At 33.2% G+C, this 23,362-nt stretch overlaps 5 protein-coding genes across 12 annotated transcripts; 2 read left to right on the top strand and 3 right to left on the bottom strand.

The window, feature by feature from the left end:
• The first annotated feature begins 2,219 nt into the window (after window positions 1-2,219).
• LOC100786843 (serine/threonine-protein kinase STN8, chloroplastic) lies at window positions 2,220-5,639 on the top strand. Of its 2 annotated transcripts, none has more exons than XM_006576220.4 (5): window positions 2,220-2,874; window positions 3,196-3,369; window positions 3,555-3,947; window positions 4,298-4,661; window positions 5,168-5,639. In XM_006576220.4, exons 1-4 carry the CDS (start codon window positions 2,311-2,313, stop codon window positions 4,646-4,648), a joined length of 1,482 nt encoding a protein of 493 aa, XP_006576283.1. In that variant the 5' UTR covers window positions 2,220-2,310; the 3' UTR covers window positions 4,649-4,661; window positions 5,168-5,639. The 2 variants fall into 2 exon arrangements, with proteins under 2 accessions (XP_006576283.1, XP_003522077.1); XM_003522029.5 differs by having other exon boundaries at window positions 3,555-3,959.
• On the bottom strand, window positions 5,280-9,755 carry LOC100801139 (mannan endo-1,4-beta-mannosidase 6). 4 transcript variants are annotated; one of them, XM_006576219.4, is made up of 7 exons: window positions 9,420-9,755; window positions 8,468-8,521; window positions 8,064-8,337; window positions 7,360-7,554; window positions 7,067-7,189; window positions 6,647-6,858; window positions 5,280-6,390 (listed from the first exon to the last, which is right to left on the bottom strand). In XM_006576219.4, the coding sequence occupies exons 1-7, from the start codon at window positions 9,440-9,442 to the stop codon at window positions 5,958-5,960; spliced, it is 1,314 nt and encodes a 437-aa protein (XP_006576282.1). In that variant the 5' UTR covers window positions 9,443-9,755; the 3' UTR covers window positions 5,280-5,957. The 4 variants fall into 4 exon arrangements, with proteins under 4 accessions (XP_006576282.1, XP_003522088.1, XP_006576281.1 ...); XM_003522040.5 differs by having other exon boundaries at window positions 8,064-8,340; window positions 9,420-9,754; XM_006576218.4 differs by lacking the exon at window positions 9,420-9,755 and having other exon boundaries at window positions 8,468-9,333.
• Window positions 9,756-11,764: 2,009 nt separating this feature from the next.
• Window positions 11,765-15,150, top strand: LOC100806804 (alpha-galactosidase 1). Its single transcript, XM_026127702.2, is given in 14 exon segments — window positions 11,765-11,895; window positions 12,181-12,215; window positions 12,328-12,357; window positions 12,359-12,435; window positions 12,521-12,596; window positions 12,707-12,765; window positions 12,867-12,932; window positions 13,027-13,110; window positions 13,205-13,267; window positions 13,384-13,468; window positions 14,067-14,157; window positions 14,260-14,309; window positions 14,440-14,583; window positions 14,702-15,150. Coding segments are annotated over 14 exon segments (1,017 nt in total). The 5' UTR covers window positions 11,765-11,831; the 3' UTR covers window positions 14,795-15,150.
• Window positions 15,151-16,267: 1,117 nt separating this feature from the next.
• On the bottom strand, window positions 16,268-17,684 carry LOC100305481 (TBP-associated factor 11-like protein). Of its 2 annotated transcripts, NM_001249083.2 has the most exons (5): window positions 17,526-17,630; window positions 17,311-17,384; window positions 17,129-17,216; window positions 16,729-16,828; window positions 16,268-16,623 (listed from the first exon to the last, which is right to left on the bottom strand). In NM_001249083.2, exons 1-5 carry the CDS (start codon window positions 17,601-17,603, stop codon window positions 16,496-16,498), a joined length of 468 nt encoding a protein of 155 aa, NP_001236012.1. In that variant the 5' UTR covers window positions 17,604-17,630; the 3' UTR covers window positions 16,268-16,495. The 2 variants fall into 2 exon arrangements, with proteins under 2 accessions (NP_001236012.1, XP_006576141.1); XM_006576078.4 differs by having other exon boundaries at window positions 16,314-16,623; window positions 17,311-17,684.
• A 784-nt stretch (window positions 17,685-18,468) lies between these two features.
• On the bottom strand, window positions 18,469-21,814 carry LOC100527258 (uncharacterized). 3 transcript variants are annotated; one of them, XM_006576133.3, is made up of 6 exons: window positions 21,558-21,814; window positions 21,069-21,137; window positions 20,785-20,902; window positions 19,937-20,056; window positions 19,093-19,215; window positions 18,469-18,861 (listed from the first exon to the last, which is right to left on the bottom strand). In XM_006576133.3, exons 3-6 carry the CDS (start codon window positions 20,851-20,853, stop codon window positions 18,712-18,714), a joined length of 462 nt encoding a protein of 153 aa, XP_006576196.1. In that variant the 5' UTR covers window positions 20,854-20,902; window positions 21,069-21,137; window positions 21,558-21,814; the 3' UTR covers window positions 18,469-18,711. The 3 variants fall into 3 exon arrangements, with proteins under 3 accessions (XP_006576196.1, XP_006576197.1, NP_001237133.1); XM_006576134.4 differs by lacking the exon at window positions 20,785-20,902 and having other exon boundaries at window positions 21,611-21,811; NM_001250204.2 differs by lacking the exon at window positions 20,785-20,902 and having other exon boundaries at window positions 18,581-18,861; window positions 21,558-21,755.
• Between the last annotated feature and the right edge of the window lie 1,548 nt (window positions 21,815-23,362).

Here is a 23,362-nt window from a genome sequence, read left to right as displayed (position 1 = left end):
GAGAGGGCTTTGCTGAATTTACATTCTTACTCTTTGAGCCTGTTAAATGATAAGATAGAGTGAAGTGATTATGTTGCTATGTAGTTTATGGAAGTGGAGGAACAAGAAGCTTTGGGAGTAGGTGAAATCCCATTTATAGATCAAGTGGGGCATAGAGCATCTGAAGTGTTGGTCCAATGGAAGATTAATCAACGGGCTCACAATGTTTGCGAGTGCTAGAATCCTAGGAGGTTTAGCACGTGTTGGACTCCTCCGCCACAAGGAACTTTGAAATGCAACTTAAAAGGGTTTTCCTTTGTGCACCCAATAGAATTGCTGGGATATCTAGTATAATAGTGCAATTCCAATATTGTCCTTCCATAAAGTTGATATGGATTGATCAATCCTTAAGTGGCTGAAATGATTTTTTTTAATTTTTTGAAAAATATATTTTACGAATTAATTTAAAATTAATAGACTATGCAGGAAATAAATCTATGACTTTCGCGGGTTATTAACATGACACTTTAACCAACTGAATTTATTATCTAAATTTACATATGCGTTAAATATATATTAAAAATTTTAGTATTATATATAACGATATTAATTATTTTATAACATAATTGATCTATTAGCTCAATTGCTTAGAGTGTTGTGCTAATAATGTAAAAATCATAGGTTCGATTCCTACATACGGATTGAGCAATTTATATCGGATTTACGGATTTGTAATCCATATCAGTTTTACGGAAGAGCAAAACTGGAATTGCGCATGTTGTGACGGGTGTACAACAATTTGCTGGGTGCGCAAACCAATGCTTGCAACTTAGATGTTGCTTTCTTTTATACTCGGCATTGTATGGGGATCGATATGAGCTTGAAAGATCATCCATGTTAATTCATCAAAGCAAGGAGCAATTGTAAGAACTGTCTATCAAGGGTGCAGGAAAGAGAGGCAATGACACGCCCTATAAATTATTTTTCTTTGTCGAATTTGATAGATTGGTGGATATTTTCTTTGGTTACAAGATATAAATGTGGCCAAAGTCTACATGGATGATACTATTATAAAATCATTGGATAAAAATTTAGAGTAAATTGCACGCCCTATAAATTATTTTTCTTTGCCGAAATTTGATTGATTGGTGGATATTTTCTTCAGTTACAAGATATAAATATGGCCAAAGTCTACATGGATGATACTATTGTAAAATCATTGGATAAAGATTTAGAGTAAATTACATGAACCCATGAGGTTTTCACTTATTACACTTGATGTCCTCTATTTTATAATGGTACAAAAAAATTCTAATTTATTTTTTCATATAACATCGGGCACCCCTCCCCTTTACTTCACCCATGTGTTTTATGTGGATTGTGCTTGACGCCCTCTATTGTTTTTGCTACCATGAAACATCTTAACTAATGATGTAACAACAAAGTTGATAATGTATTGACTTGTCACAATATTCAGAGCGAAAATAGTTAAGGTAGATAAAATTATTTAGTTATCTAAAAAATATCTTAAAAATAAAACAAAAAATTCAAGTTTTTATTGGTTTTGATTTTTTTTTATCAATTTTTCCTTTTTATTGAATGGGATCTGAACACCCCAAGGTTAAATAAGTAGAAAAATAATTATTAAAACGAACTGTAACTTGTTATTGTCATTTATTTTGTGGCTTTTTAAATGTTAAAATTTTATGAAAAAAAGGAGTTAAAATGTGTTTTAAGTTTTTCAATTTTAAATCAGGTGTTAGTCTTTATTATATTTTAAAAATAACAATTTTGGGAATTATATTTTTTATAATTGGTAACTTTCATGCTTTTTTTTTTCTTTTTTATATAACTTTAGATAACGAAATGAAGTTTACCGATTATAAAAATAGGAGGATCAAAATTTCCGTTTTTAAAATATAGAGGCTAACACTATTTTTAACAAAAAAAGATTAGAAGGGCTAAGAAATATTTTAACTTAAAAAATTATAAAATTTAGACCGCATATATATTCAATATTTTTGAAATAAGAATTTATTATAAATTTGACTATAATCTTTTAATGAAACAAGATTATAAAAAAGTTTATTTTAATATTTTCGGGCATAAAATTTTAAAAATAAAGTTTTAAAAAATTACTCCCACTTAAAACTATTTTCATAAATAAATAAATAAATGTAAATAAAGCAACCTTGCACAGGTGTTAGTATTTATGCGGTTTGAAGTTTAATGGATGAGGTCTTAAATTTGGACCAAGAGAAGAGAAGAGAAGAGAAGCCGTGGATAAAATAAAGTGAGGAAGAAGAAGTGACAAAAGAGGTATCATTTGGAATGGCTTCTCTGCTCCTCCCTCCAACTGCTACTTCTTCCACACTTAAACACAACAACCAAATCCTGAAACTGAAACCAAACAATAATGCTCATGCTACATGTAACGTCTTCTTATCAAACTCAAACCACTACCGTTTCAACTCTGCAAAGTGCCATGCATTGTTCGATGACGTGGCCAAAGGGTTGTTGGAGAGCAGCAGTGTCGGGGTGGACCAGTTCCAGAGAGTGACAGAAGGCTTATCCGACATGCAGAGGTGGGTGTTCCTTGTCTTTGGTGGGTTGACGTGGATTTACCTGACTGCAAGACCAGGTGTTCTTGTCGGTGCCATTGATGCGTACCTTTTGGCACCTCTTCAACTGGGTTTGGACAACTTGTCTGGAAGGAGGAACTTGAAGAGGAGTGACTTTGTGGTTGGAGACAAGCTCGGTGAAGGGTCCTTTGGTGTTGTCTATTCGGGTGTTTTGCTTCCAAAGAATGTGGATGTGGATGTGCTGCAGAAGAGGGGGAGAGCCAAGACAACTCAGCTTGATGCCAAGTCTAAGGATAAAGTCATTCTTAAAAAGGTATTTATTGTTCTTTGATTTGGTGGATGGATGTTTTTTTGTTATCTCTGGGAATGAAAGTCAGTGTCAACCAACTGAGCTAGACCCCTTAGATACAAGAATGTTTGATCATTAGGATTCCTCATCCATTCTGTATTTTTTTGTTCTTCTTTTCTAAATTCTTGTTTTCATGATCAAGAGAAGAAAGATGTGTAAATGAACAAATATTTTAAATTGAAGTAGGTCCGTAAATTGCATAGTACCTGAGTTGCTGAATTACCATTTTCTGTTTTTGGATTAAAAAGCATGCATTTTGCGTAATCTGACTAATGGAATATGCAGGTTAAGGTTGGAATCCAAGGGGCTGAGGAGTTTGGTGATTATGAGGAGTGGTTCAATTACAGGCTATCTAGGGCAGCACCCGAAACATGTGCTGACTTCCTTGGAACTTTTGTAGCTGATCAAACTAATTCACAGTTTACAAAAGGTGGAAAATGGCTTGTTTGGAAGTTTGAGGTGCTCTAGCTTGTATTTCTGTTGCATAATGGATAAATATGCACTATTTAACTGTCAGGAGTTTTATAAATATTTTGTTCAGGTGGTGCTAAATGCCATCTTGAAAATATAAATTGAATTTGTCATCTTAGTCTAGTTTATTCCTTCATTTACTTAAATTAATTCGAGGGTTGCCCCTGTCGCAGGGAGATCGTACTCTTGCTGATTACATGAAAGATCGCAACTTTCCTTCAAACTTGGAATCAGTGATGTTTGGACGTGTCTTGCAAGGTGTGGACTCTTCGAAACGAAATGCATTGATCATCAAACAAATAATGCGCCAGATCATTACGTCTCTTAGGAAAATTCACGATACAGGCATTGTTCACAGGGATGTAAAGCCAGCCAACTTAGTGGTTACTAAACGAGGGCAGATTAAACTCATTGATTTTGGTGCAGCAACAGACCTGAGGATTGGAAAGAATTATGTTCCAAATCGTACCCTTTTGGATCCTGACTACTGTCCCCCAGAATTATATGTACTTCCAGAAGAAACACCAAGTCCACCACCAGAACCAATTGCTGCTTTCCTTTCACCAGTTCTGTGGCAGGTTTTGCTACTTATATTCTATTTATGCACTCAAAATATGGTTCTTCTGTAGTAATATTAGTTTTAATGAAAAATATAATACTGGGGAGTGGGGATCAACAATTTTATCAAATCGGTTAAAGCAGCATACTGGCCAAGATCTGTTCACAAAGAATATAATTGTTCTGTAAATTAAAATTAAGAGCGCCTAGTTAAGATGTAAATGCAGGAACATTAACTAAAAGATTGGTTAATATGTTAATCACATACTGCTGAATTAACTATCCTCTTGTTTGTTTCACATATACACCTATTTTGCTCAGGAAGTGCTAAAGTGGAGTTATGTGATTATTGTTGCAGTTAAACAGCCCTGATTTGTTTGATATGTATTCAGCTGGGATTGTACTACTGCAAATGGCAATACCAAGCTTAAGGTCTCCTGCTGCTTTGAAGAATTTCAACTTGGAACTAAAAACATGTGGATATGATATGAAAAAATGGAGGGACTACACTCGCCTCCGGCCTGACTTGCAAATTCTAGATAGTGAATCCAGTAGAGGGTGGGATTTAGCAACAAAGCTTGTATCTGAAAGAGGTTCCCTAAGAAGAGGACGCTTATCTGCTGCTGCTGCTCTGCGACATCCTTATTTTCTTCTGGGTGGTGATCAAGCAGCTGCAGTCCTTTCAAAATTAAACTTGAACAGAAAGTGAGCTGCTTCGCAATGTGAGTATATCGTTCCATTTACTGGTTTATTTTTTATTTTTAATCCCTGGTTATCTGCAAAATTTATATAGTCAAGCTTGAGCAGATAATTTTTTTTGTTTCCTCTTGCTTCTGCCCATTTTGGCATCTGAAAATGTGTATAGACTATAGAGTTATCTACTGTTTCCTTGAGAAAAAACTAAGAAAAATGATTTAGAATGAATGTGGAACTGTGCTTTCTATTTGACTTTATTAAACTGGACGAAAGAAAATCACTAGTGTGAACCTCTTGCAATCTGTGCACTCTCTTTTGCATCATAAGGTGATGTAAAAATTTCTAGTTAACCCAAAAGGCAGTCTCTCAGTGTAAAAACAACAGGTTTCTTTAGGTCCTGGGTTACTGATAATATGTCAGGATGGTTTACCCATTTCTTTTTTTGTTCTTTTGTTGTGTAAGAACTATGAATCATATCACTTTTGATTGAAGCTCTCTGAGGTAATATTATTTCAACATTTATTTCTACCAGGAGGAGCACATTTGAATTCAAAGGTGTCCCGCGACAAGCCTACTTGTGAATTGACAACCATCACATATAAGATTTTGTTCCATTTTTTGTGTTTGGCTTTTCCTCCCCAAGCTTAAATCAGAAAAAGGTTTTCTACTTCATTACAGGCACACCATAAGCCTGGGGACATCAAAGCTTACAGAAAGAAACATTATTGCTGCAGTATACATTTATAATTTTCGTGTAATCTATATGACAACAATCTCAAGCAGGAGCACCTAATGGTTGTAAGAGATTAATCAGTTGCCTCCTATGGTTTCTTTATACAAAAGGTGAATGCTTGAAGATTGGCGGGACCGCACTTGTAATACCTAAACTTCGAGTTCTATGCCTTGAAACAGGACATACAGCTAAGTAGAGCTGCATTCTATCGACACTTACTAGATAAAACTTACATACTTACATCCAAGATGAGATTATATATTCAGTTTCATATAGCTCTGTCATTTGATTAGTATTCTTGTACGAAATTGTGCTTCTTGTGGCCTTCAAAGAGTTGTCATCGATATAATAACACAATAGTTCTTCACAACAAAATTACTAGCTTATTTTACAAAATGCCACACATATGTCGGAACATATAAAGTAAACTATTGGCATCAATACAAACAGAATGGTACGGTGAGCCCCATATTTATCTCGTCTTCGTTTTACTATGTATTATCGTTTTCAAAATGAAGCTAATACTCTTGCATCCACCACGGACATGCTTTTTTACATAGCACTAGTTGGCAACTTTCCACATACGGTGTTACAGTTCGTCATGATAGAGTACTTTTTCCAACACATTTCTTTTCTTACAACCCCAACGGCATTTCTTAGAACACAGGGAATTGAAGAGGGCTAGCCTTGTGGATTGAAGGGATATAATGCTTGACGTGGAAGGTGACTTTGAGAGAACAATTGCATAGCCATCATCCATGTAATCCGTTCCGTCAGGAAAGAGCTGCCACACAAGGCTTCCAGCCCCACTACCTCCTTTCTTTGTAGAGTTCAGGATGGTCTTGTACACAGTGTTTATAAGGTTGTCTCTATATGTTGAATTGTAGCCAGGAGCTTTTGCAGATACACCAAACTCAGCAAAAACAACGGGCATTCCAAGATACTTTTCAGCATCCTCTATGTGGGCTTCCATCCAAGTCTTTATGAATGGGAGATGGGAATCTGCAACTGATTGTGAAATCCTTTGACAAGGTAATTAATTCATAGTTAGAAACTATCATACTCATGTCTAAAGGTGTGGATTTCAGATAATTAGATGAATGGTAAAAGCAAAAATGAAGCAATTATGACATAATACATTAATTTAGTTTAGAATGGAGTTTACTTGTATTCACTTGCGCGTGAATATGATTATAAGATGAATCTTAAAGGTTTGTAGAAGTTCAGTTTTGTGATACTAAACATACTTCAGTAAAATTTACCGATGAATAAACTCACCAAGAGTCTGGATATATGTGAACAGAAGCGAAGTCAACACCTAGAACCTGGTGGTTCCTGATAAAATCAGTTCCAACCTCATGAGCATATGAATTTGGGTTGAACTGATATTTCTGAGGTGTTGAGGGGCCATAAAATCCTTCTAGTCCAATCTCCACTAGGTGTTTTGGATCAATGCTCTTCACATAGAATGCCATTTCTTTTATCCAATCCTAGAATGTATTCAGTTGAGCACAAAATGTGATATCATGGAGGGAACTGATTAGTTGAATGCAATTATTACATGATATGACAAACATATTTGTTGAATGCAATGATCCTATGATTAATTATATGGTGTTTCTTTTAAAAACATAGGTTCACATGACTTTTTTTTTCTTTAATGGAAAGCGAAAGTTCTGGAGGGGCAATTGGGCAAACCTGTAACACATCACCTGAGGAGTCTGAGGTGCATCGAGGCTCATTCATCAGTTCCCAAGCAAAAATTGTTGGATCTTCCTTGTAAGTGATATTTGTGAATGTATTAACTCTATTGAGCACCGTCTACACAGTGAAAAATAGTACCAGAACCAGTTAGTTAAAAGGAATAAACAAGGAAAAAGACCACAACCACATGTATTCATTATTAGGTAGTTGAGCATTGCAGCATCACATAAAAAAAAAAAGCAACAAAAGGTGGTTTTTGTTCTGTTGGATTGTAAGAAACTACTTGCCTTAACATGAGCCTTGTAGTAGCTTCTGAGAGTTGGATGTGAAAAGAAGTCATCATCAGAGGTCAAGTTAAGGCCAGCTGCATTGCCCCACTTCACATACTGTGGTTTGCCACCATAAGCCTCCCAGTTGTTAACCAGTGATAATATGAGCCTGATTTTGTATTTCCTTGCTTCACTTACCACAAAGTCCAAGGCCTATGGTTCCAATAATAAAATGGAACTACATGAGGATTGCTATTTAGCTGCACATTATAACTAAAAATTTGACAGTATAATCATTCAAACATCAATAACCACTAACCACAAAATACAATGGTGAAGAAAGATTCATTATACTAGAGAATTCAAAATCATAATACTGTTTTTAGTAGTATATAATAAGTACTGAAAATAACTAGTATTTTCTCCGTTCTTAAATATAAGACTTTTTTTAAAAAAAATTTGTTTGTCTGCTTTTATAAAATTCTTTTCAAGTTGTCTTTTGCATTAATTATTTTTTGACGAAGATATCCTTAATTATTTTACAATAAATGTTATGAATTAAGAAGATAAATACATTTTCTCTCTCTTATAAGGATTGGAGAAAAAACTAGCATTAGGTAGAGTGTAATTAAGTGGAAAAAGAAATATGATGAGTCCAATAATTTTAAGGGTAATTAAATTAATCAATTTTCTTAAATGACCATGAGTTTAGAAACACTAACCTTGAATACGTCTTCATCATAAACTGATGGAGATTTCTGAAGAGCACGCCATTGGCCATCATTGAAGGCCCAAGTCCTACAAACTGACATACCCACAGAGGATGCATGTTTGAACACCTCAGTGACCTTCCCTCTTGTGGACTCATCCGCAGCAAATACCATCAACCAGTATGTGTTGAATCCATTAACATAGAAAGGTTGGTCGTTCACCACAAATTGGTTTCCTTTCGTTTGCACCATCTGCCATTCATTTTCTTCCATGTCTCCCAATTCACTTCTTAACACCACCCCCCACCCCCCAAAAAAAAAATAAAAAATAAAATTGAAGTGTTCAAGTTAGAATAGGCATTCGTGTGGGTTTTAGAAAATGAAAAATTAACAAGAGGGGAGGTTCTAATACATACCCATAACTTAAGATAGAATCTGCTATATCAATGCTCTTCCAATCTTCATATTCACTAACATCAAATGCAGTTGAGCTTAGACTTTTAGTAAGAGTCAGAAAAAGGACCAAGGTAATAATAGTACGTAATCCAAATCTCTTGTGTGTTTCCATAGAGTTGGTTACCCCTAGCCACGATGTCTTATGGTGTTTTGGACCACATTATATAACTGATCATCTTAATTTTCTTACATAGAAGTGGATCAAAGACAGAAGAGTGGTGTATAAGTTGAGATCATGTCACTACTCTAGCTTTAAAGCGAAGAAAAACTATTATTCTATTATATTCTCTTCCATTTCTTAGCAATGGATAGGCAAGTAGGGTAGGAGTAAAGTAGCAAAAATGTGTGACCTAACTCCTAAGGTACGCTCAAATCAAATGGGTTCCACAAACCAGAACTTGCGATACAGGGAGGTGGGAGGTTTTGTAGGATTAGAAGAAACTAGCAGTTACAATAACCACATAATTTGAAGATCATTACACATAAATAAACAAACTCTTAGAATTTAGGCTTAGGATCTAATTCAATCCGACAAAAATCAACTTGTTTAACGAGGTTTGCCAAAAATTTATAAGCACTACTTAGGCCACCTTATCTCTAGTCGATATAGAATCCCATTTCCCTAAGAGTCAATGTCCTGACGGCTGTACACAACAACAATGCTGCACTTAGTCTCTTTGGTTACCCCCTTTGTAGGTAACCCTTTTTCGAGACATTGATAAAAAATTTTGATAGATTGCAACTACAACCAGTTAAGGATGATAACAATTAAGATGATTTTTCAACACAAACATGACATAAATATAACGTCATCAAGTTTATTGTTATTCTATCATCATTTTCTAAAATAACGTCTTCACAATCAAGTCTATCATCTATGATGAAAAGAAATTTTCCAAAGGAGAAATATACCTGTTTGTGTGTGTTGTGTCCATGTAGTTCTCTTCTTTTCTAAAACCTTGGTGGAGGAGTTTGATACCTAGTTGGGGAGAAAAATAGCAAATGAAGAAGAGTGGATCGGTTGGAATTGGCACTCTTTGCGTGTGATGTTTTATGAGAATGCTAAGATACTTTAATGCCTTCCTTCCAAAGTCAAACCGTCATCTTTTTGGAACTATTAGTGGTGCTTGAGCTAGCTATATACTTGTCCTTGTTCCCAAGCATATATTTATGTTCTTACTATTCATCAAGTCCTTCATTTCTTTTACTATAAGATTTGTTCTTGCAGCATTTTGATTTACAAGATTAGAATTAATCTGTCCATTTGGTTAGGATTTAGGAACAAGATCCAGGTTGCCTTGATATCAAATTTCTATATTTCCATTTATAGACAAAGGTCAAGTTAATTAATTTGGTCCAAGAAGGTTTAGTAATTTGTTTCAAACAAGAAGAAATAGCATTACCAATTTGCATCTAGTTCAAAGCAAGATTTATTGCTATGTTTGTTCATTGGTGAAGGAGAATTAATATGAATGAAAAGTAGTTACAATGTAAATTTCGCAAGTTATTATACATGACTTAAATATATTTAAATACTGCAATGAAGACATGCACTTGATAAAGAGTAATGGTGGTTAATTATATGATACGTGGCGGCCATCAAGGGAAGATGAAGTAGCCGCTACTGGGTCATTCTCTCACCCAACATCAATATAAAAAGACACGCGTTTTGAAATTAACAATACATGGACTTATGGCTATTCATACTTAATTTGTCAAATTATAAGAAGTCTTGCTAACCTTACTTGATGTTGGCCAACGTACCCTTGATGATTGCAAAGGGATAGGAATTCTTTTATGAGTAAAACTCTATTTTAAGTAAGTTAAATTTCTATGCATTGTGATTATAATTTTTTTACAATATAAACTAATCAGATATCAGAATAAATGTAAAGGTAAAATATATATTTTATCCTTTTAAAAATTTTCAAATTAGTTTTAGTCTCCCAAAAAATTGTCTTATTTTTGTTCCTCTAAATTAAAAATATTTCACTTTAGTTCGTGTATTTTTTGGTGATTATAAATGTTATTAAATATTAATTATAACCCCTTTGAGGATCGAAGATTGAGTATTTTTAATTTGAAAGGATGAAAATAAGAGAATGGTTTTTTTGGAAGATTAAACCAAATTTGAAATTTTTTAAGGGGACTAAAATATTTTATCCTAATTATAATTACTATGAAATTGAATGATATATTTTATTTCATTTTATCCTAAATACTTTTAGTCCTTATAATATTTACTTCATTTTGTATTAGTTACTTGAAAAAAATATTTGATTGGAACTAATAACAAATGTTGTACATATTACAGGGACAATGAAAAATATTGATATACTAGAAGAACTAAAATAAAATAATAAGGACCAAAAATATATTTTTTTATTAGGGATATAAAATAAAAATAAAAATTTATTAGAAATCTAAAACATATTTAACCCTAAAAAATATAATCAAACTTCATCAATTGGTATAAAACATAAAGTTTAACTATATGCAATAAGTATAATTAAGATTTGAATCAAGAAAGAATTGGTCTCATAACTACTCTAATAACCGAAATTTGGGAGAATATTCCTGTATTCCACTAGGAAGCCAAAAACAATAGTTATAAAAAAAATTATATGTACAATACATGCATTGCAAGTACACAACCCCCCACAAATATATATAGGTATGATATGATTAAATTATTTACAGAAATAAACATGAGAAGTCAAAAATGAGGAAAAAAACAATCCATTGTATAAGTTTATTGATTCTATATATTAAGAATAAAAACAATATGTTTAGTTGTAAACATGCAGCTAAAAGGAATTTGCAATTGGTGTATTGAACATATTGCTCTACTGCTCCCAAGGCATCGCCATAGTGGATCGGAGGAGGAGGCTTTTGCGACCGATGGCGTCTCATAATCGGTTTAAAAGGTACCCGACAAATAAAAAATAAAACACTCATTTCATGACCACAATTAATACGAGTGGGAAAATAATTAAAACAAACTAAACAACTATAATTTGATTCTCTTAATTCTAAATACTCTTGTTTCTCCATTATCTTTTTCAATGATTAAAATTTAAATTTTTGTTTATAAAGATATATCATTTATTCAAATAATTTATCTTAAAATATTTAATTTTAGAAACAACATTATCTACTGTCTAGTCCGTTATTGAAAAAGAACTGTATAATTAGATAGGAGGATTCGTGAAGTGTGTATACATATATATAACAGCTAGGTGAGGCAATAGCTGATAGAGTGATCGAAAATGGAGATAAGAAAAATGTTGGGGGTTGTTGTGGTGACACTAATTATGTTTAACAATGGTGAGAGTGAGAGCCAACACAGTCTCGTTGCCAATGGCCTTGGTGCCACTCCTCCAATGGGGTATGCATCACACATCTATCTTTTTTCTATCTAAATTATTCAGCTAGAATTGTCGCATCATATCACATTTTTTCTTTTGTACAATAAATCACCCTTGTTTCTACTGGTCTATCCAAGATTGGATACATTTATGTTAACATAGGTACATGAAAAAACAACTTTATTTGCTTCTTTTTTTCTTCAATCGTTTCTAGTTTTATTCTCCTTTTTTTCACTTCCCTTTACTTTGCAAAATGACATAAGAACTGCAATTAACCTTGATAGTTGATCCATAATTCTTCGCAGATGATAGCTGGGGTGAAATGATCCGGGATGTCGATGTATGAATTGTAATTGTCATTAGATGTTTTGTTTATACTTCTCTTGAAATCAAATTAAAATGATTTCATTGAATTAATAAAGTATTTGATCCAAAATATATATACATGACAGGGAAATTTGGTAGCTCATAAAACAAAATTAATTTCCTTCTGGCATCAAAGCTGTTGCAGATTATGTTCATGGGAAGGGTCTTAAGCTTGGCATTTATTCAGCTGCAGGGTACAAGATTTAACCAAAGCATAATATGTTTCTCAACTCTTTAAAATTTTAGCTCTATGCATATATGATTGGGGTAATTTTGCAGGTATTTTACTTGTGCAAATGTGATGCCTGGTTCACTTGGTTATGGAGAGCAAGATGCCAAGACTTTCGCATCATGGGTATATAACACTGCTTCTTTCTTAAATTTGATTATTCCTTTTGCTTCACTCAAACATATCAGTTGCTATTAAACAAACGGTTATTATCATCATTGTTTTATCTTTCTTAGGGTGTTGATTATCTTAAGTATGACATTTGTAACAATGGTGGAACAAAGCCTATTGATAGGTAGTAAAAATAGTTATATTTTCACAACACTGTTATATAGTTATTTTTCAATTTCATTTTCATACCTAAAAATGAAAATTGTTTTTTTTTTTAATGTATAGATACCCTATTATGCCTCGATCTTTGATGAAGGTAGGCCGTCCAATCTACTTCTCACTATTTGAATAGTAGTTTGTGTTTTGTTTTTACAATGTTTTAGATATTGTTTTCAAATTTTGCACTCAATTTTTCCCTCTAATTGCACATTGCTTTGTTAATAAGGGGAGACATGCATCCTGCATTATGGGGTTATCAAGTGGGAAATAGCTGGATAATTACTGATGACATTAGGGATAACTGGGATAGGTAAAAAGCGATAAACAAAAAAAATTGTATTAAAGTTGGGTTTATACTTGATAGTTGTACAAACTATATATGTAACTTTTATTCTGTTTGGCAGTATGCTTTCAAAAGCAGATATGAATGAAGTTTATGCTGATTATGCAAGACCTGGTGGTTGGAATGGTATGAATTTCACTATGCTTTCTTTATTTTGTCTAGATGATAATGACTAGTGAGAGTATTTTTTGTTTTTTGTTTATGTTCATCTCTCCTGTCATTCTAAACATTTAAATCGATCGATCCTAACATGCTCGAGATAGGAAATGAAAGGATGAACAAAAATGAATATATTGTTCACTTCAGTTTATGGGCCACTTCCAAGGTATTATACTATCCTTCGTAAACATGCCAATGTTCTTCTACGTATATATATAATTTTTATGAAAGCATAATATACTTTAATGTTAAACTTTCATCCAATTACAAATTATCTATATAGGATATCTATACCACAGTATAATACAACTATATACACCCACAATATAATATCTATATTTATATTTTATTTTCTGGTAAATAAATATTATATTAATGGTGTATTTATTACGGATTCATATATTAATGGTGTTAAGATTAATAACTTTGTCTTTGTTTTTGACAAGCAACTTTTTTTTTAATATATGTTTGTTGATTTTATGCACTTATATAATCATTCAATCATAATTCATTATGTTAAATTTATTAACTTTTAAAATATTTATTTTAAAGTAATTCAAATAATACTTATGATTAAATAATAATTTAAAACTGTTTTATTCTATCAGGATATAAACATTAAACTTTTTGTCTAATAATTATTTTTAAAGTCATGCCTACTGTGATTCCTTTCAGATTGATTGATAGTATAAAGATGATTTTACGTATAAAACTTAAATTCTATACTTTATACATTCCGTTTTTCATGCAAAGAGTTACCGCAGGCCCCTCTTATTATCGGGTGTGATGTTAGAAATATGACTGAAGACACTAAAGAGATACTATCAAATACGGAGGTTATTGCAGTTAACCAAGGTGATGAGAAGCTTAACATGTGTCTTCATGTATAATTATTTGGTGTGCATTAAGTTAAGGGCCTTTTATGAGGTTTTTAATATCTTCTTGCTCCAATTTTAGATCCACTTGGTAAACAAGGTAAAAAGGTTAGGATGGAAAGCACTCTCGAGGTAAATTGTTCTTGCTATATACTATCTTTGGTTCTTATTATAAGAAACAAGTTATAGTGTATTCTATCTTGAATGTAGTTGAATAAGAAAGAAAAGAAATAATAATTGAAATGCATTTTTTTCCCATCAGGTTTGGGCAGGTCCTCTTTCAGAATATAGGGTGGATGTTGTTTTACTCAATAAATACTCTGATCTTCGTGCGTCCATTACTGCTCTATGGGAAGATATTGGCCTTCATCCTTCAACTGTTGTTGAATCAAGAGATCTTTGGGAGGTAAAATAATAATTTAGTGAGAAATTCTATGGTATTTTCAGAAGATATTGACCTTTATCTTTCATTACACTTTATTGGTCAATGATGCTGTAACATATCTTCTTTTCAATGTATGCAGCATAACACATTGGAAAGACAATTCAGTGGTAAATTGACTGACACTGTTGAACCACATTCTTGCAAAATGTATGTGTTGAAGCCAATAGCTTGAGTTTCAAAAAGATGTTTGGATTGTAACTTTGGGAGCCATTGCAGCACAAGCACATTTTTCATTTGCTCACGAACTTTTCTTTTACTAGTATCTCGTGAATTAACATTCTTCTCATGTTTCTACTCATGGACATATTCTACTGTAGTTTGTTTAATTTAAACAAGGTTGCAGTTTCTACTTTAGTTAGTTTGTTATTAATGATGTTGGATTTGTGCTTCTTTAGTTAATTTATGCATTGCTAATTTGTTTTGTGTTAGTACAATATCAACAAAAGTTGAATAATTCTATTTATTTGAAAATTTGTACAAATATTATATTGAAATAAAGATGAATAATTAGGATAAATTGTGAGATCTATTATAAAAAAAAAACTTTTAAGACCTGATAAGTCAGAGGAATTAGTTCAATTGTTTGAAGTAATAAAAATGATCTTGTAAGTGGTGAAACTTTACAAAATTTCTTTTGACAACTCAAGAGAGTTACTCTCCATTAGAATTGTTCTTCGTGTTTGAGTCTTAAGTGCAAACATTCACTTCCTTTGATAACTAAAGTATTTTAAAGAAAATGAAATTAAATGGATTGCCGAATCAAATGGTAGAGAATATACGAAAAGAAGATAAAATGCTTACGAGACGATATATGCTTGCTCACCCACCGAAATATTACAGGCCAAGCTTCAAAGTTTTTAGATTATAAATAGATAGATTGCAATTAAAATTAAACTTCATTATTCATCCCGTATAGATAGATACTTCCCTTGTCTGACAATGAAGTTCAACATCTTAATATTAGTAGCATGTCAATCAAACATGCAATACATGTTGATTTTCCTGAAGTTCTTCGTCGTAACTTAGATAGAGTACGACTAAGAATTGCTAGGATTATTGATTGATGGTGGAAAAGGCAATAAACATGACAAATGTACTAGGGAGCTCAATCTTTTAGATGTGGCAAAGAGACATGATTAAGTGGAAGTTTGTTTCTTTTGATAGTGCATATCAGACTGATTACAAGAGACATGGCATGGGATTCACATGTAACGCGAGCATGATCAAACTTTTTTCAAGGGCAAAAATATTAAACTAGACAACTTGGATAGATTCTTTTCTACTATATTGATTTGAGGAACCAACAAGAAAATTAAGCGCTACAAGAGAATAGTGATATGTTTTGAAGAGTCAGAACTTACTTTTGGAGCAAGAGATACTCATGGTATGCTTCTCCCAACACAACATACTTTCAGCATCCGTTCCCAATGGTAACCCAATCGAGCAACCAACTTTTCACCATGACTATGTGCATGTTTGGTTTTCAGGTGAAAAATTACTTTTGAGGCAAAAGTAATTTTGCCAAAGGAGCAAGACCATGGCTTTTGCTTTTATTTTGTTTTTATCTGTTGGATTTACATTGGAACGTGCCCATAATATTTTTAACTTCGATCCAAACATGCACTATGTTTTCTAACAAAGTAAGAGAAAAGATGTTGGGTCCTAAACATGTGTCCATTGCACATTTCTTATTTGCAGAAATGGGGAAATTTTCCCAATTTACTTCTAATATTGATTCACATTCACTAGCTCCAGTTAAATGAACGTCAAGATGTTGAAAACAAGAAGGTGCAGACTACAAAATTTAATCTACCCGAAAGCCACTATAGCAAACTAGTGAAGCTGATGCACACAATATTCATATTTGGTTCATCTACCGGAAGAGCCTCGAGGATGATCTCTTAAAGACTTTTCCTTCAAGCTTTAGTCGTCTATATGCTTCTCTCAGATGACAAGGCCGGATTGGTCCAGATTCCTTCCTCTCTTTCATAACTATTCTAGCTGCAAAATATAGTACAATTGAAACAATTTGAGTCCTGCATATTGACCTTGATATTGTTTGCATTTTGTAATGATTTTAGAAGCAAGCATCACATGCTTGTTTACCTGTTTCAACAACTTCACCAACAAACATTTTTGCAATGCCCGATACAACAATCGTCATGGGCACAGAAATTTTCTGGGTCCCAGTGATGCTAGCCAATAACTGCTTTCATGCCATCAAGACAGGAGAGGTGAAAAACTTGTGAGCAATCTTATCTTATTACAACAATGATATGTCTGCAAACTATTATAAAAATACATGAGCCCAAAAGCAGCCAAAATGCAAACAAGGGATGAAGTCCAATTGTAAATAATCTGACAATATCTTGTGTCTATGGCTATGGTGGAATGATTGAATCATTTAATGGACATTAGAATTGGTTTTTCATCAATCAATTTGGGAGAAAACAAAAACCTAATGCTGACAGAAAGCGAAGCAAAGCAAATCGAAAAACAGAAATACCCTTTTCATGTTGGCTTTCTGAAAGCCAGCCCTCCGGAAGGACTCGTATCGACTCATCTGCTCTTCGGTGAATTGCGACAAAATGGCCCTGAAGAAGAAGAAGAAGAAGAAGAAGAAGGACAAATTGGTAAATAGTTAATTAAGAGATGGATCGAATCGAAGTTAGTTGGTTAGTTACTGACTGCATCTTGGCCATTTTGTGAGGGTCGCCGGTGGAAGGGAGCTTGGCGAGCTCCACGTCCATGTTGTCCTCCTCCTCCTCCTCTTCCTCATTGTCTTTGTTCTTCACTTTCTGATTCTGAGGTTGTTGTGGATTCAGTGCTACTACAGCAACACCAGAAAAAGAAGAAGGAGGAGGAGGAGGAGGAGGAGGAGGAGTAGGGTTTTGCGTCTCTGCCTCTGTCTCCGTAGCCGTTGGGGATTCTGGCGGCGATTCCTCGAACGCTGCTTCGAACGGATCCTTTGATTGCTTCATCCTTTCCTTTTGTTTCAGACCGGAAGGAAGGGATACACATACAACTTCCCCCTTTTTATTTTGGCTAAAAATATATGTTTGGTCCCAATTTTATTTTTTTTTTTGTCTAAATTAGTCTCTTATCTTAATTTTTTTTTAAAATGACCCCTTATAGATTTTTTTTAAATAACACATTTATCTATCCTATCCATTAATTTTAGTTTTGACTGCATTGACACATTTATCTATCCGTTAATTTTAATTTTAGTTCTTCCTAAATGATATTGAAAAACTGAATTTCTTTAATATTAATCTCATCAATGATTATAACCTCTTCATGATCGTGAAAAAAACCAATAGAAGGATAAACTTGTTGCTAAAAAATTATTTAGGTGACTATTTAAATTCAAAACATAGAGGATCAATTTAGAAGAAAAAAAACAAGTTAGGAAACCAAACATATATTTTAGTGTAGTGTAATTTAATATGGAATTAGAGTTTGAAAAACATTTAAAAGTTAAACTTGTGAAATCCATCATACATCACTTCTAATGATACTTTCAGAAATTTCCACAAATTTAAAACACAAACCTTGGATTAGAGAAATGTGAAGGGATGAAAAGGAAAGCAGACAAACTAGACAGATTAACAGAGAGAGCTGGAGCGGGGGAGAAACAAGAGAATTGAATAGGAGGAGGATAAACTGAGTAACGTGGGAAAGAGGTAGATGTAGAGCTGTTCTCAAATTCTATATACGGCTAATGGAGAGCACCGGTGTTGTGTTGTGTTGTGCAGTGTTCTAATAATAATAATTAGGAAAAGGAAAAGGAAAGTGAACGGGGAATGTGATTTGTGAAAGGGGTTCTTATAACAATAATGACTCAAATAAGGATAAGGCACACCAATACATTATATTTCAAAGATACCACAGTGACAACATGTTGAAATTTTGAATGCAAAACATTCATTTGAAACGTCATATATTTACATTAAAAAAGAAATACAATGACAATGTCACGGTATTGAAAGACATGCAGAATACGCACTGCCATATGAAGAGAGAAGAGAAGAGAAGAGAAGAGCAGAGCTTCTATGAATAGATCTACAACAACAACAACAACGACGATCACTATTGCTTATGAGGCACTGCATCATTAATCACAACAATCTTCTTCTCCAGCTCTGGCTTGTTGGCTCCTACAAGTTTGTCAACCTCTTTTCCATCTTTAAGAAAGAAGAAAGTTGGTGTGGCTTTGATGTCCCATAAAGTGCTGAAGTCCTGCAACATACAAAACCATGTTCACTAATGTCATATTAGGACAATTGATTCAGTCCCCATAACATCCACCAGGGAGAAACTACATGATCATCCAGGAAACTTTCATTTGATTATGGATTTACAAATAAAGATTTCTGTTTCCCAGTGCACGTCGACATAAAGGGCAGTACTGATTAATATGTTTTTACTAAGCTTTAAATAAATAATAATAGTAATAGCTTTGCTACTTACAGCTAGTTCATCCACATCGACTAATAAGAACATGATAGATGGGTATTTCTCGGACAACTCGCAATAATATGGTGCAATCATCTTACAAGGACCACACCATGTGGCACTGAAATTTGCAATAACCTGTTAAACATGAAGCTTTAGAATTAACTATTGCACCCAAAGGAAATACAGTACACTCAGGAAAGGGGGGTAAAAAAAGATATACTGAAAAATCTTCAAGCAATTAAATTATCATATATTCTATCAGAATGGGAGGGGTCAACTCAAACAATATCTCCATGTGCATTTTCTGTAGAGAGAAAAATTTCCAAGTGGGGGGATCTGAAATGGACAGACATCATGTGTTTGGGAGGCATGATGATGTGGACAGAATCTATGGGGTTCATACATAAAAAAAAATTAAAACCATGCCCTTGAACAGTCTGCCCTCAGAAAATATCGTCACAAATTCCACACTACTGTACTAGTCATAGTATAATCAAGTTCAAAGATACAAGTCAAATTGTCCTTCACAAAGTTCAAGTGTAAATGATAGGACCACCTCATGCCAATTTTGAGAATATAAGATTATATCCTTTCACAAGTTTAAGAATAAATAATAGGATCTATCCATGCCAATTATGAGAATACCATGTTATATCATATGCCTTCTGTCAGACCAGGCTAGCAGATAGAAATTGCTGTCAAGAACTGGAAACACAGATTAACTCATGTTGCCAACCACATACATGCATGGTAAATTAATAAGGGTCCAGCAAAACAATACAAACAAAATGGTAACTGGCCTTCCGATAACCTTTAAGATTATCGAGCAACAAATTAAATAAGAAGCAAAACTTACAATTTTACTGTCCCTCCTCGCTTGTTCCAACTTTTGGTCCCAAGATTCTTTGGTAGTAATAACTTGCACATTCCCAGAAGCAAACTCCACATTATGATCAGAATCATCATCCGCTTGAGCCTGCAAACATTAGAAACATGAAACTTCCCAGTCAATCGAATTATTAATGATAGATATGAACTGATACGTTACAAAATTGTTTTAGAAGCATTGAGGTGCCACAAGGTTTGTTTTATTGCCTTAATGGGTTTTTCACATGGATAGGGATAAGGAAGAAAAAAAATGCATTCTTAGATATCATGAAGTTAAAGACGAGCCCTCAGTACCATTAAAAACATGAAATTCAAGAAAAGCAAACGATAGAGAAAAGCGGGAAAAAGTGAAAGAAACAAGCCAGAATGCTAAGGATAAGCTATTAGTAAACACAACTGAATAGACCAAGATTAGAGCAATTAGTACATTACTGCAAAATAGAAATGATTGATGATATTCCAATACCAATAAACCATAATCGTTTTAGAAATACAAAATCATTCATAGGCTTCTACCTAATAGCTTAAGCTCTAAGGACAAACAGTTTTTGGCATAGTATTAGAGCCTTTATAACCAAATGGACAAAAGTTCAAACCTCGTCACCTCCATTCTTCTACATAATGTTGAATATCATCAGTATAAGAATTGCCCACACTTAAAGTCCAATTGGCTCTTAAATGAAAGGGAATGTTAGAAATCTAAATATCTTACTACAATTGAGGGTGCTAACAATAATCTAGATATCTTCCTAGTATATTTCTCCATTTCTAGTTTTTTGATATTCTTTTACAATCTATCTGCTAGTGATTACTTACAATGCAGTCCAGGAAGGCAAACTGAAGATGTAAAAGTATAGGTTCTAGATGTTGCAAGCAAAAGACCATCAGTTCAGGTTGCAACAGCAGGGCTTCCTTACACTATTATCCTCATAAACTATAACAGGGGAGAAAAAAAAGGTTACAGACATTCAAAATCATAACCTACAGTGGAAGAGTATGCCATCTGTTTAACATAACGTTTAGCAGGAAAGCTTTAGGCTTTCAAGTTCTGATGAGAATAACTATAAAGATTCTAATTTGAAGTATCCAAATATTCTCACCTTACGCAAACAATTCCCCATCTAATAGTTTCAGAGCCGCGAAATTGTAAAACTTGAATAAACTGAACCCTGCAAGCAGAATTTCAGCCCAACAAATGTGTCAAAATCCATAAAACTCAGAGAGAATAAACAACGGAATTTGGCAATCACATAGAAGAGTGAAGGAACACAACATGAAAACTACACAATGCTTATTTAGACATGATTTTCCTACTTAAAACTGTTTTCAAGTATTCCCAAAATGCAAAGTAATAGCTAGAACGAAGCTGATGATGATGCAAGTGGGGTCCCATCATTCGTTCAGAAAAAATGAGAAGAAAAAAAAAATTGCTTTGGCTACTGAGATGAGAACACAAATTTGCTTGCATCTAATAGCACAATATCTATATCTGGAATTTATTAAAGTTGCCAACTTTCGAGCAAGAAAAGGAAAACCCATGAAAGATTAACCAAAATGAAAGGGATAATTTATGAAATTGGATTAGGAACCTGATTGAAAGAAAACCCCAAAACTTAAAATTCCAGAGAAAAGCAAAACCCACTGTTGGGGGGAAAAAAAGCCTAATTTGCAGATTTGAGCTGCAAGGAGCGTTGCCTTCTTCAATGCGTGAGTGAGGTCATAGTAAGGCCTATGAGGAGGAAGAGAAGATAAAGAGCGTTTCAGAATTAAATAAATGTATTTTTCGTTCCCAACACAAAAAGTTGTATAGTAATGAATTCGATTCTGGAGTCGATTAAATTTTCAGACATGATTATTTATTTACTTATTTAAGAATTGATATAATTGAAACGTATAATCAATTGAGACAACAAACAATGACTTTACGAAATTACTAAATTGCACATTTCTCATGTGTGAAATGCTAATTAATTAAAGCCAGTTGCTTTAAGAGAACTAATAATAATAAAAAAAACACTAATAAGGTATGAATTGAAATATGAATGCGGTGCTTGAAATTTGACCCTTGACCTTTGAATACGACCGATTACCAAGTCTTCCAGGTTATCCATTATAAAATTATTCATAAGTATTGTCCTTTCATTTTTATTTTTTTTCATTTCTTCATTGACTATAAGATAACCATTTATTTTTATCACTTATTTTTTTTATTCCTAAAAGCAAAATATTATCATAATAGAAAGTGTTGAGATTAATTCTTGAGACATGAAATTTATCAAAATGAATTTTTTCACCCAACAAAGTATTTTTTATGTACGTACCATCCATGAAATATATTTCTACTAACCTGCTTAAAAATGATTTAATAATCTATCAATTGTATTAAACTTTGTTGATTGAGCACATTAATAAGTGGATAGGAAATAGGAGGTCTCAAAAGATGAAGAAGTTTAAAAGAAGAAAAAGAAAGTATAAAATAATTTCTCATTCAGATAAATCATATATTTCCTTTCTCACTGTCAATTATCACATATTAAAATAAATCAACATTGGGATTCCTATAATACTTTTAAAATAGATGATATTTCTGAAATAAAAAAAAAATAGAAGAAAAATTGTACCAAAAAGTAGATGATATTGATTCATATTTATAGGATGAGTAATGTTCAATTTTTATACTCTAATCTGGGTGGGATTGTTTAGATGGGTAAGACAAAAATATAACTAGTATTTTGTTTTAATTTTTCAACCTAGGGTATGTCTCTTGTGAGAAAGAGATATAAGCAAATAATTTTATTCAAGAAGTGCAACTTAGTTCAATCCATATATTGAGAGACATGACTTACCCTTTTTGAATGGATGTGGAGCCACTGCTTTGCCTAAGGATTCTGTCTTGAAGACTTATATTCAGGTTCTCTTTTGGTGATTGCTGTGATGCATGGTTCTGCACTCATTTATATATGCTGTAATTCTGTTTTGCCTACATTGGGTTTGATGGGATTTACGAAGTGGGTTCTCATAGTTATTTTCTGTAGGTGCCGGTCGTAACAGATTCTGTATGTATCAGTTTTTGTTATTCTAGAAAGCACATATACTGCATTCTGTTGTGGCCAGGTTTGGTGTCATTTCTAATATTATATCCTTTTTTGGCTGTTAAAAAAACACTACACCCTATATGGGCCAGACAATCTTAGTACGTCCAACTCAAATTCCATTTGAACAATGTTCCAAAAAATAAGATTTCCATATGAACCCAAGAAAAAAATCATTATCAAAATCTAATTTTAATCAAGTCAAACACACAACCCTTGTCAAAATTCCCTTGCATGAGAACTATCTAATTGTGATGTAATGATACATTTAGATTTTTTTGAGAACTAAAGATACATTTAGA

Source organism: Glycine max, chromosome 3 (genome assembly GCF_000004515.6).
Source record: "Glycine max cultivar Williams 82 chromosome 3, Glycine_max_v4.0, whole genome shotgun sequence".
In the NCBI taxonomy this organism is placed as follows: domain Eukaryota; kingdom Viridiplantae; phylum Streptophyta; class Magnoliopsida; order Fabales; family Fabaceae; genus Glycine; species Glycine max.
This window is presented reverse-complemented; position numbering and strand designations above follow the sequence as displayed.

Coding starts and splice junctions, on each gene's coding strand:
- LOC100801139 (XM_006576217.4), bottom strand. CDS start 8,619: ATGGAAACACACAAGAGATTTGGATTACGTACTATTATTACCTTGGTC. Junction 7,555..8,063: donor ATGATGAAGACGTATTCAAG/GTTAGTGTTTCT, acceptor TTGGAACCATAG/GCCTTGGACTTTGTGGTAAG. Junction 7,190..7,359: donor ACTACAAGGCTCATGTTAAG/GCAAGTAGTTTC, acceptor TTCACTGTGTAG/ACGGTGCTCAATAGAGTTAA.
- LOC100527258 (XM_006576133.3), bottom strand. CDS start 20,853: ATGGTCTTTTGCTTGCAACATCTAGAACCTATACTTTTACATCTTCAG. Junction 20,057..20,784: donor TTGCCTTCCTGGACTGCATT/GTAAGTAATCAC, acceptor TAATGTTTGCAG/GCTCAAGCGGATGATGATTC. Junction 18,862..19,092: donor TCGATGTGGATGAACTAGCT/GTAAGTAGCAAA, acceptor TGTATGTTGCAG/GACTTCAGCACTTTATGGGA.
- LOC100305481 (XM_006576078.4), bottom strand. CDS start 17,603: ATGAAGCAATCAAAGGATCCGTTCGAAGCAGCGTTCGAGGAATCGCCG. Junction 16,829..17,128: donor AGAAAGCCAACATGAAAAGG/GTATTTCTGTTT, acceptor GCATGAAAGCAG/TTATTGGCTAGCATCACTGG. Junction 16,624..16,728: donor TGGTGAAGTTGTTGAAACAG/GTAAACAAGCAT, acceptor TATATTTTGCAG/CTAGAATAGTTATGAAAGAG.
- LOC100786843 (XM_003522029.5), top strand. CDS start 2,311: ATGGCTTCTCTGCTCCTCCCTCCAACTGCTACTTCTTCCACACTTAAA. Junction 3,370..3,554: donor GGCTTGTTTGGAAGTTTGAG/GTGCTCTAGCTT, acceptor CCCCTGTCGCAG/GGAGATCGTACTCTTGCTGA. Junction 3,960..4,297: donor TTTCACCAGTTCTGTGGCAG/GTTTTGCTACTT, acceptor TTATTGTTGCAG/TTAAACAGCCCTGATTTGTT.